This window comes from Panthera onca, chromosome C1 (assembly GCF_046562875.1).
Source record: "Panthera onca isolate mPanOnc1 chromosome C1, mPanOnc1 haplotype 2, whole genome shotgun sequence".
NCBI classification, from domain to species: Eukaryota; Metazoa; Chordata; class Mammalia; order Carnivora; family Felidae; genus Panthera; species Panthera onca.
The window spans coordinates 128,923,343-128,935,480 of record NC_138346.1 but is presented as its reverse complement, the minus strand read 5'-3'; the positions used below and the strand labels follow the sequence as shown (position 1 = coordinate 128,935,480).

Below are 12,138 nucleotides of genomic sequence, written 5' to 3'. Positions count from 1 at the left end.
ATTGCATGGTTTAATTTTAGAATTCAGCTTTATGCTAGTATAACATGTGTTTTGAAAGAAGGATAATTGTTTGAACATTTTTTCCACTTATAGTAAACCTCTAGATAATGCCAGTAAGCTTGCCCAGCTTGTTGAAAAAAAGCTTGAAAACTACTACAAGATTGATGAAAATAGCCTAATAAAGGTAATGTGTAAAAGGCAAATAGTGATTATGAACAAAGTCTGTCTTTCTTCTTCATAAACCAAAAAAATTATTGTTCATTTCCAGTGTTGATTTGAGAATCATTGATATAGATCCCCAGTATTGATTTAAGAATAATTAATATAGATGGTAGAGGGAACCTTAATAATGTTGTGGTTTAGTGGGGAAGATAAGAGTTTTGAAGTAAGGACTGTGTCCAACTCCTGGTTCTGCCATTTTTAATTCATAGATATGTTAGTTTGGACAAATAATGTAAGTTCTCTGTGCTTAAGTTTTTTAAACTGTAAAATGGGGATAATAAGGATACCTATTTTATAAAGTAGAGGGTTAAATGAGTTATTACTTTTAAAGTTCTTACAATGATGCTTGCTGAGTAAACATTTAATAGTTATTCTTATCTTACTGCTAGCTCTGTGACTTTATACAAATTATTTACTCTGAGTTGTATTTTCATCTATAAAATGGATGCGATAAACATATAGCTTGCTTGGTTGGCATGAAGATAGGTGAATTAACATGTTCAGCACGTATAGGAGTTTAATAAATGGCAGCTGTTATTATCTTATGAAGACAGTATAAAGTAATCAGAGACTGAGGTTGAGTCCTGGAGAATAGCAGCATTTAGGCTTGCGTTGGAAAATGAAGAGTCTGAGGAAACTGAAGGAGGTGGGGCCAGGGGGCTCGGAAGCCATATTAAATGAGCAGAAGAAACTGTTGACAGTTTAGAAGAGGAGATGGGCAAGGGAAACCACTGATACAGTGTTCTTTAATAAGTGAAATGAAAAAAATAATACATAGAATGTAGTGGGAACATAGGCAGTGGATTAATCTTCTAACTGGAGTCTTGGAAGGCATCCCAGAGGAGGCTCTTGAACTTAAAGAATGAGTACAACATGATGCAAGAAGGGGTTTGTTGCTTGGATAACAGGATTCTTTGGCAGAGGCATAGTGAAACAGGGAAATTCACAAATACCTGCACTGGATTAGGAGGGTATAAGCTTAGATATAATGTTAGCTTACAACTTTTAAGAGTTGCTAGAGGTCTGGTGAAAGCTGTTCTGGTGTAGTGATGAAGACAGTGGCTCAGTGTGTAGCATAGTAATAGTCAATGTATGTTGAATGCAGGAAGAGATACATGATGGGTATGTGAGTAAATATCCTTTTGTCAGTATGTTAGTAAATATCCTTTTGTCCTTTATGATTTCAATGAAAAAAAACCAAAAAACGGCAAGATCCACACAAAAAAACAAACTTGTACTTTCCATTTTTCTGCCTGGGAAATTATACATCCTTCAAATGCTTGGTATTTTTCCTTCATTTGAGAACATGATGAAGTGTCACATTCTTTTTGAAGCATTTCGTGACTCTTCAGGTCAAATGATACTTCCTCCCACGTATTGTCATAACCCCAAGCCCTGATATAACACTTACATTGCACCATCTTTTTCATATTTGTATTTTTGAGGACCTATAACTTAAATGTATTGAAGGCTTGCCAAATCCTAGGCACTAAGTGTTTTATGGTGTTATTACATTAAATCTTTTTCTTTTTTTTAAGTTTATTTGAGAGAGAGAGAGAGGGAGGGAGGGAGGGAGGAAGGAAGGGGAGGGACAGAGGATCCAAAGTGGGCTCTGTGCTGATAGCAGAGAGCCTGATGCGGAACTCAAATGCACGACCCGTGAGATCATGACCTGAGCCCAAGTCAGACCCTTAACCAACTGAGCCACCCAGGTGCCCCTACATTAAGTCTTTACAATAATCTTATACAGCAGAGGTTCTGGTTATATTTTGTTTTACAAATGAGAATACTGAGATATTTAAGTTAAGCAATTTGTCCAAAGTCATTTAGCAAGAAAGTGGTCAAGACTGGGCTGATACCTGGATCTATGTGATTCCAGAGCCTGTATTCTTAACCACTGTATCATACTGTCTCAAGGTTTAAATGAGTAAATGTTAAATAAAACAATTTTTAAAGGTCTTTCTCATGTAATTTACTTATATCTGATATATGTAAATAAATAGGAAATATCTATCTAATGAGTTTTAGTTATTTCTGACTGCTTTAAATAATAATCCAAATAATTTATTATTTTCTAAAATAGAGCATATGAAAGATACTAGTATTAACAATACTTTTCCTAGCACTGTTATTCACTGTTTAATAATTACTGCTGTTTGTGAATTAATGATAACAAGGCTTTCATTTTGATTTGCCATCTTAGCTGGTATCAGTATAATCCTTTTAAATAGCATAATGGTTAAGAGCATAGGCATGGAATGAAACTGACATGGGTTTGAATCTCCATTCTGCTACTTACTAGCTATGTCATTTAGTCAGGTTGCTGACTTTTAAGCTCTAATGCCTTCGTCATATGGAGATATAATACCTGCCTCATAGGGTTGCTATAAGAATTGAGTAATATATATTTTTTTGCTTAGCACATGTGTAATACAAAGAGCCTAAGTAGTGACTGCTGTTCATAATTTATATCAGTTTTAATGTTTATGGAACTAAATTCCTAAGAAAATGGGTTTAGTGCAAGGCAGATGTTGCTTTTTTAAAACAAATTTTCACAATATTGTAATATCAAGTTTGGCTCCTTAATTATAAGTTTTCAGTTTTGTAGTCTTGGTTTTTCCCCTATTGTGCCACTCCAATTTTTCTGTTTTAATAGAACTTCACATTCTTAAGAATGAGACAGAAGTTAGGAAAAGTCTGCTTTTGTTTTCTGAGATATTAACAAGGTGTTCACACAAATTGAAGTTTCTGAAGATAATTTTATCTTGTTATTCCAGGGTAAAACTCATTCCCAGCTCATAATAATTGATCGTGGCTTTGATCCTGTGTCCACTGTCCTGCATGAACTGACCTTTCAGGCAATGGCATATGATCTACTGCCAATTGAGAATGATACATACAAGCAAGTATATTTTGAAGGGCATATAAAGGGCATATACAAAGAGCATATAGGATATGAGCATTTAATGATTTGTGTAGGCACCAGAAATCTAATGCCCCTGTAACTTTGTTATTCAGAAACTTTATTATTCTCTTACCCCTATAATCATAGTGTATTAAAAAATACCTTGACCTTGTAAGTTAATGGGTAATTTGACTGCTTTGAAGCTTCTTTGATGTAGTTGCTTCCTTAACTATGTCTACAACAAAGTTACATTTAAACCAGTGGAATTTGGGCTTCTTGCTTATGTTAAGAGTAAATACCTGGCCCACTATTATATTTATTGAAGTGGAAACCATATTCAAACTTATTAGGCTGTAATTATTCTGAATCACCCACCCAAAGGTATCTGTGTGTATGTCTTGTCAACGTAATATCTTTAAGAAGATTAGAATACTGGAAAACTGAATAGGATAGCTATTGAGAATAGATATAGTCTTAACTAATTTAGTACCTATTGACTTAACTCTGATATAAGCATATTTACTTTAAAAGTGAGGCCAAATAGCTAAATGAAAAGTGAAATAATTTTTCTATTAGGGATCCATTTTACTGTATTTTTGTGAGTCATTATGAGTATATATATATATATATATATATGTACAGGCATATGTATATTACATGTTATTTGATATCATAATCTCTAAGTCCAAATTGGCGTTTTTCAGCTAAGATTTACTGCTTGAGCATAGTAGTAAAAATGAAAATTAGTTTTCTGAAATTTTGTGTAAATTACTTCAGTAATTTTAATAAATTAAAAAGATCTTTTTTCTGTTGTATATATTTATGTATTTTCTATTGTATGCTTATTTGCATTCTGGTCAAATCCTGGCTTCTGAATTTCCTTCCTGTAATTTATATTACATCTGGTGACATAGAGAAATCAATATAGCTTATTTTTCTAACATAAAAGTAGTTTCAAACAGTTTATTGAGAATTTTCAGGAGAGAATAATACTGTTTACCTCTGTTGTCATTTAGGTCTGTAAGCCTGCACTGCTCCAGAGATTAGAAAGGAATGAAACTAGTAGACACTGAAGGACTTGGCTCCAGACATTTCAGGCAGTTCTAACCTAGTATTTAAAATATTTATCCCCTTTAAATTTGCTGGCAAGGAAAGAAAGTTTTAATTTTTTTAAGAGTAAGGGAGAGACCTATTAAACAAACAAACAAACAAACAAAAAAAAAAAAAACAAAACACCAGCAATACTCCCTTTTATGAATCAAAAAAGTCCAGGGATAAAATGAGATGAAAGTTTGAACTCCCTATGGTTTGTGCTCCATTACAATTGTTAATGGAGACAGTACAAAGCAGGAAATTCAAAGTATCCATACTCTGTTTTTTATATTAGTAATTTCTTTAAATGTACTTTTAAAATGGGGTTGTCATCATCTTTTAGTATTGTCAGGCTTGCTGTCTTAATCTTTGTTTATAAATCAAAGGTTAAAAGAATTATGTAAGTACAAAGTTACATTTTAAATGGCAGATAGGCTGCTGTGTCCTTAATGTATCTTCTGATTAAGCTCTCATTCTACCTTTGGGTATTTGCAATTAAGACTGCATAGGTAAATGGTTTTATACGTGGGGCCTGTAATTTTTGGAGCTATGGAAGTGGGATTATATTCATATAGTAGAACTCTATATTTATTATCTTCAGTTTAGAGCTGGGAAAGTTCAAAGCTGTACTTCCTAATCTTGGCTCAGGAAATTGACAGTTCCAAGGATGATTGAATCTCCTTAGCACTATAGATGGAAGGAGGCTATCTGCATTAAAAAAGAAGGGAGATGTTACATTTGGGGAGGCAGTCAAAAAGCCCATTTTGAGTAGGTTCATGAACCTCTTGAATTTCTACTCACCTCGGTAGGACTTATTAAGGCAATCAGAATTTTTTATGACTGCGTTAGTTTTTCTCTCATATCCTTTCTCATTCTTCATTGGAGATGTGGTTATAGGATTAGGGAAGAATGTAGAAACAGATGACATGTGTTTATGATTTTATATACTTGGATACATGTTTGTGAAAATGTGAACTCTGAAACACCTTCAGTATTTAATAGGCTACATTAGGGGTGACATTTAACAGGTGTTTAATAGTTGTGCTGATGGTTATTAGCACATCAAAATAGTATTTTAAGCAATTAGAACACATTGTTAATATAAATTCAGTCTTGTTCTTAGAGTTGATTGTAGAATGTTTAATATTTCATAAAGTACCATTTTGCTGAGCTAAAACTCTTTAATGTAGCTGAATCTAACATTTGAAAGCAAAAATGTCTTGGTAGACATACAACTTTGATTTTGAATGTAAGGATACCAATATGCCTTACTTTTGAGTAGATATTCATTATCCTCCTAAAATTAATGGATTGAATATATATATGTATTGTTCAGTTTCTTGAGCTATGTCTTAAAATTATTGTTTGTAAAGATGTTTCTTCCACTTTAGGTGGGAGATAATCCAAAAGTTTTATATTTCTGTCTGCTTGTAGATACAAAACAGATGGGAAAGAAAAGGAGGCCGTCCTTGAAGAAGATGATGACCTCTGGGTTAGAATTCGACATCGGCATATTGCAGTTGTATTAGAGTATGTGAACCCATTTTAATTCTTATTCCATATTTTTTAGGCACTAAGTACCTGAAAGTACATTTTGTAATCTTAATATATTTCTGTAAAGAGTTAGACCTTAGAAATCTAAATAATTTTCTCAAATTTGACAGGGAAATTCCCAAACTAATGAAGGAAATTTCATCAACAAAGAAAGCAACAGAAGGAAAGGTAAGAATTTTATTTAACATTCAAACTAATGATGGTGGATTTTAAAGTGTGTTTAAAATGTGTATTTTAACTATTTAATTTTCCACTTTGGGAAATTTCTAACACACACTAAAGTAGAAGAAATGAACTCCCATGTACCCATTACCTAGTTTCAACAGTTGGCAACATTTCGTCTGTCTTGTTTCATTTGAGTTTATTTTTAAAAGGCCATTTGGGGCGCCTGGGTGGCTCAGTTGAGTGTTCAACTTCAGCTCATGTCATGATCTCCTGGTTTGTGGGTTCAAGCCCCTCATCGGGCTCTGTGCTGAATAGCTCAGAGCCTGGAGCCTGCTTCGGATTCTGTTTCTCCCTCTCTCTCTGCCCCTCCTGTGCTCACACACACACACACACACACACACACACTCTCTCTCTCTCCCTCTCTCTCTGTCTCAAAAATAAATAAAAAATATTTAAAAAAATTAAAAAGCCATTTAGTCAATTTCATAAATGCATTCTTGTTGGATTTTTTAATAATGAGGTGTGATTTACCCAAGTGCACAAATCTTAAGTGTATACTGAGTAACTTTTTACATATATATGTATATGTATACACACACACACACATATATATATATATATATATGGAACCACCACCTAAATCAAAATAGAGAACATTTCCATCATTCCAAAAGAGTACACAATAATATCATCTGTGAATAAAGAAAATTTAGCCTGACCCTTTTCAATTTTATACATTTAAAATAGTTTTTTTAAGTTTGTTTATTTGTTTTGAGAGAGAGAGAGTGCACGTACACGCCCAAGTGGGGAAGGGTCAGGGAGAGAGAGAATCCTAACCAGGCTCCCTACTGTCAGCACAGAGCCTGATGCAGGGCTCAAATCCACAAAACCGTGAGATCATGACCTGAGCCAAAACCAAGAGCCAGACATTTAACCAGCTGAGCCATCCAGGTACCCCGACAATTTTGTCTTTAATTGAAATGTTTAGTCCATAAATATTTCATATAATTATTGATATAGTTGAGTTTATGTCTACCATCTTGTTTCTATTTGTTTTGTCCTTTTGTCTTTTTCTTTTCTGTCACCTTTATGTATTGTATTTTTTTTAATGATTCCATTTTATCTCCAATATAAATTTGTTTTATCTTTTAGTATCCTTTTTATAGTCATTATGCTAGGTATTACTAAATGTATTATCACAGTCTACCTTAAAGTATACTTTTGCCATGTCCTGAAGAATTCAAGAGCCTTGTAAAAGTTTAACTACATTTTGCTCCTTCCTCTTTTGTGCCATTGTCATCGTGTATTTTACTTTAACATGTGTTTATAAACTTAAGTTGTTATTATTTAAATTCTCAATAGACTTTTATATTGCCCTCATATTTATGAGATGTATTGTTACTTATTCCTTATAACTCTTCAGTTTTTCCAAGGGCCAGATGAATTCTCTCAATTTTTGTTTTATCTGAGGTTATCTTTGTTTTGTAAGCTTTTCAGCTACACTTTTGCTGCATTTAAAATGAAAGGTTAGCAGTTTGCCTTTCAGCAATGTGAAGATTGTAAAACATCACCTTCTGGCTACCATATTTTATATTAAAGAAAGCAGCTGTCATGTTATCTTCCTGAAGATAAAGTGGCTTTTTAAAGATTTTCCCTTTATCTTTGATTTTTAACAATTTGGCCATCATATTTCTTACTATAATGTGTATAATGTATATAATATATATATATAAAATATGTATCTTCCTTGGGTTTGTTGGGCTTCTTAAATCACTGATTAATAACTTTCATCATATTTGTAAAAATTCTTGGTCATTATTTCCTCATGTTTGTCCTAATCTTTCTCCTTTCCTTCTAGGACTCCATTCACTTGTGTTTTAGAGATTTTTTTTTTTTTTTTTTTTTTTTTTACCATATTCCACATCTTTTACATTCTGTTCTTTCCCCCCCATATTTCCCTCTCTACTTTAAATTGAATATTTTCTGTTAACCTTTGAGTCTCCTATTTCTGTCTCTTTTGTGTCCAGTATACTGTTAAACCCATTCTATCTATTATTTTTAAGTTGATTTGTAAAGTTTTCTCTCTATAGTATAAAATTCTATTCGTTTTGACAAATTCATACGATCATATAACTACAGTCAAGTTATAGAATAGTTCCACCACCTCCCCCAAATTCCCTTGTGCCTCTTTGTAGACAACCTCTGTTTACAACTCTGATCTCCTGGCAACCACTAATCTGTTTTCTGTCTCTGTAGATTTGCCTTTTCTAGAATGTCATCTAAATGGAATAATACAGTATGACTTTTCTCATTTACGATAATGCACTTGACATTCATGTTGGCTGTAACAGTGGTTTTACCCTTTAATGCTTAGAAGTACTCCACTGTGTTTATTCCCATCATGCTGAACATTGAAATTTTTTTCAAGTTGTTGGCAATTATGAATAAAGCCACTATAAAACATTCAGGTTTTGTGTAAAAAGATGTTTTCACTCTCTTGGATAGACCATTAAGGGTGAGATTGCTGGGCCATACAGTAAATATATGTTTAACTTCATAAGAAAATTCCAAAATACTGTGGCTGTACTATTTTATAGTCCCTCCAGCATTGTAAAGGAATCACTATGTTTTTGATTTCTAATATTGCATTTAGTTCCAAGACATCCATTGAATTTTTTAAATAAATTCTAATTTTTTATTGAAGTACTGTATCTTTTTATCCATTTAGTCCATCTTTTCCTCTGTTTTCTTTAACATAAATATGCTATTTTTGAATTCCTTGTCTGCTAACTCCAACATCTGGATTGTCCTGGGTCTACCTTTTTTTTTTTTTTTTTTTTTAATACCAGTATAGTTAACGTACAGTGTTATATTAGTTTCAGGTATACAATATAGTGATTCAGCAATTCCATATATGATTCAGTGTTCATCATGATAAGTGTACTCTTAATCCCCTTCACCTGTTTCACCCATGCCTCCACCCATGTTCTCTCTGGTAACCATCAGTTTGTTCTCTGCAGTTAAGAGTCTGGTTTTTTTGGTTTGTCTCTTCTTTTCTTTGTTCTTTTGTTTTGTTTTTTAGATTCCACATGAGTGAAATCATATGATACTTGTCTTCCTCTGACTTATTTCACTAGCATTTTACCCTCTAGATCCATCCATGTTGTTGCAAACGGCAAGATGTCATTCTTTGTTTACATCTGGTAGTATCCCATTGTGTATATATACCGCATCTTCTTTGTCCTGAGTCTACTTTTACTATTTTATCACTTCAATATTGATCACTTTTTTTGTCTTATATGTCCAGTAATATTTTCGTGTATGTTAGACATCACAGATTACATTGCAGAAGCTCTAGATGATGTTCTCCCTGCAAAGAGTATTGAGTTCTGTTCTGGCAGGGATTTAATTTGCTGATGAATAATCTTAATTTTGTTGCCACTTCATGTCAGGCACTGTTATGGTTAGCATATTTCCTTTAGTTCAGAGACATAGTCCTAGACTAGAACTTAATCTCTGGGGATATTCCCTTAACACTGTCTTCTTTGGATCAGAGAATGCCAGTATTTTCTTAGCACTAAGACCCCTCTGAAATCTCTGTTCAGCATTTAGGCACCCAGCCGTTGTTCTCTGGTAGGCCTTTTTTTTTTTTTTTTGAAGTTTTTTTTTCACGTTTTATTTATTTTTGAAAGACAGAGACAGAGCGCAAGCAGCGGAGGGGCAGAGAGAGGGGGAGACACAGAATCTGAAGCAGGCTCCAGGCTCTGAGCTGTCAGCACAGAGTCTCACGTGGGGCTCAAACCCACGAACCGTGAGATCATGACCTGAGCCAAAGTCGGATGCTTTTAGCCAACTCAGCCACCCAGGTGCCCCTCTGTGTTAGACCTTTAAAAGTTTTGCCCTTTACATGTGCAGGTTGGTGTTTGGCCAGGGATCCAAAGACAACCCTTCTTTGAGTTATATCTTTGAGTTATGTTGTGACTGCCTCTTTCCTAGCACCCTGCCCCCCAAACCCTGTCTCACCAGCCCCAAACTCTGACCTCTTTTTCCTCTGCCTGGAGAGACTAGTGCTTTTTAGTTGAATTCTATTTCCTTTCACCATGTTTTCTAAAGTGCTCAAGGGAAAAGCTAGGGTAAGTGCAGGGATCGCCTTCAGTGCTTTCTTCTGCTTACGTATCTTAGCTGTGAGCAGTTTTTCTTAGCCATTGCCTGAGAGTTGTCTTATTTACTTTGTCCAATTCTATTTTTGTTTATGGAGGTAGAGTAATTTTGAAATTAGCTACTTTATTGTGACTGAAACTGGAAGCCTCTTGAATTTTTTTAATTTGCCAAATACTTAGAAAATTAACAATAAAACTACAAGATTTAACAATTTTTATATAAAATACCAGAATTATAAGTTTGCTTTAAAAATGTTTGATTTTTTTCTAGACATCACTTAGTGCTCTTGCGCAACTGATGAAAAAGATGCCCCATTTCCGTAAACAGATTACTAAGGTAAGCAGTATTGTATATGAGATACTTTATCATTTTTAGTTTATTAGTCGTCCAGTTCTATAGTCAGGTTTAGTAGTGGGTGTCATGGGATAGTTGGTGTTAGTTAACCTCTAAAATTTTAGTCTAGGTCTGGGAAATTTTCCAAATACTTAAGCTTCTCAGTAGTATTCTCTGTATATAATGTAGATTCATCCAAATCCAGCTTAAACTTTTTATACCTTTGTCTTGAACAGCCAGACAGAGAATTTTGTATTTATCAACTTAATAAGAAAATTTAATATTGGATTGACCATTGGTTGTTACTCTACTTGGTTCCTTAATAGTTATGTGTTAGTAGTTAAGAGCAGTTAAGCCACGTTGGTAGGTAAACTTTTGTTGGTGGTGGTGGTGGTGTATCATTCTTTCTTATGAGTCATTATCAGAATAATTTTAACTCATTTTTTATCATATGGCACCCTAATCAAGAACCAATAATATAAATTCAAACTTTAAGGACTTAGCTGATTTTCTTTCTCTGCTTCTTTTTCATTACTCTTAAACCCAACACATACTCAACCCTTCTGTTTTTTGCTGTCTGTTGATTGTCTCCTGTGGACCATGTTAATTGTCACTTTTTTCTTTTTCTTGAGCTATTTTCCTTGCTTTACACGGTACCTACTTTCTGCCTAAGCCCATAATTTCCTTCAGGCCCATCTTAACAAGTTTAGTATTATCAGTTGCTTAAAAAGAAATTAAAATGATTTAAATGATTGATTTGTTTTTCAGCAAGTTGTCCATCTTAACTTAGCAGAAGATTGCATGAATAAATTCAAGCCTAATATAGAAAAGCTCTGCAAAAGTGAACAGGTATGTGCAGAGTGAGAAATACGTATGTCCTAATACATTTCCGGAATGAACTTTGTAAGGTGTGCTAAACCACAAAATCTCTCTTAGAAGGGGACTCAACTAGGCAGTATTTAAATACATCACTATTCACCAACATTATCATGTAGCTATAAGTATCATAGTAAGCAGTTCCTCCTAATCTGTGATTATGTGTTTTTGGTTAAATGGAATAATTTAAGTATTTAGAACATTGTTTCAGAGTAGCACTGTTGGCAGGCCTTTCTCAGTAGGTACAACATTTAATGCAGCATCCTGCAGAGTACTGCATTGGCACATTTAACTTGTTTTAGAGGCCCCTCTTTAACGCCAAACTATTTAGTGCAAAGAGAAATAGAATGCAAGCCATATGTGATTTTAATTTTTTTAATGTTTATTAAAAAACATTAGAGAGAGAGAGAGGCAGTGAGACAGGGAGAGAGGGAATCCCAAGCAGACTCTGCATCATCAGCACAGTGCCTGATGTAGGGCTCAAACCCACAAACCGTGAGATCATGACCTGAGCCAAAACCAAGAGTCAGATGCTTAACCAACTGAGCCATCCAGATACCCCATGTAATTTTAAATAGTATAGTACAGTTGACTCTTGAACAAGGATCAGGGGCGCTGACTGCCCACACAGTAAAAAATCCATGTATAATTTTTGATTCCCCCAAAACTTAACTACTAATAACATCTGTTGGCCAGAAGCCTTACTGATAACATAAGCAGTTGATTAATACATATTTTGTATGTTATACATATTATATACTGTATTCTTATGATATTGTAAGCTAGAGAAAATGAAATGTTTCTAAGAAAATCATAAAAGAAAATACATT

At 33.9% G+C, this 12,138-nt stretch overlaps 1 protein-coding gene across 1 annotated transcript in view; it reads left to right on the top strand.

Annotated features, from left to right (window-relative positions):
* The window catches only part of STXBP3 (syntaxin binding protein 3), a 62,545-nt gene that overhangs the window by 36,911 nt on the left and 13,496 nt on the right, over window positions 1–12,138 (top strand). The window contains exons 8-13 of the mRNA XM_060623123.3: window positions 94–184; window positions 3,000–3,124; window positions 5,654–5,749; window positions 5,884–5,941; window positions 10,370–10,435; window positions 11,201–11,281. Coding sequence (XP_060479106.1) covers window positions 94–184; window positions 3,000–3,124; window positions 5,654–5,749; window positions 5,884–5,941; window positions 10,370–10,435; window positions 11,201–11,281 — 517 coding nt within the window. The remainder of the gene's footprint in view (window positions 1–93; window positions 185–2,999; window positions 3,125–5,653; window positions 5,750–5,883; window positions 5,942–10,369; window positions 10,436–11,200; window positions 11,282–12,138) is intronic.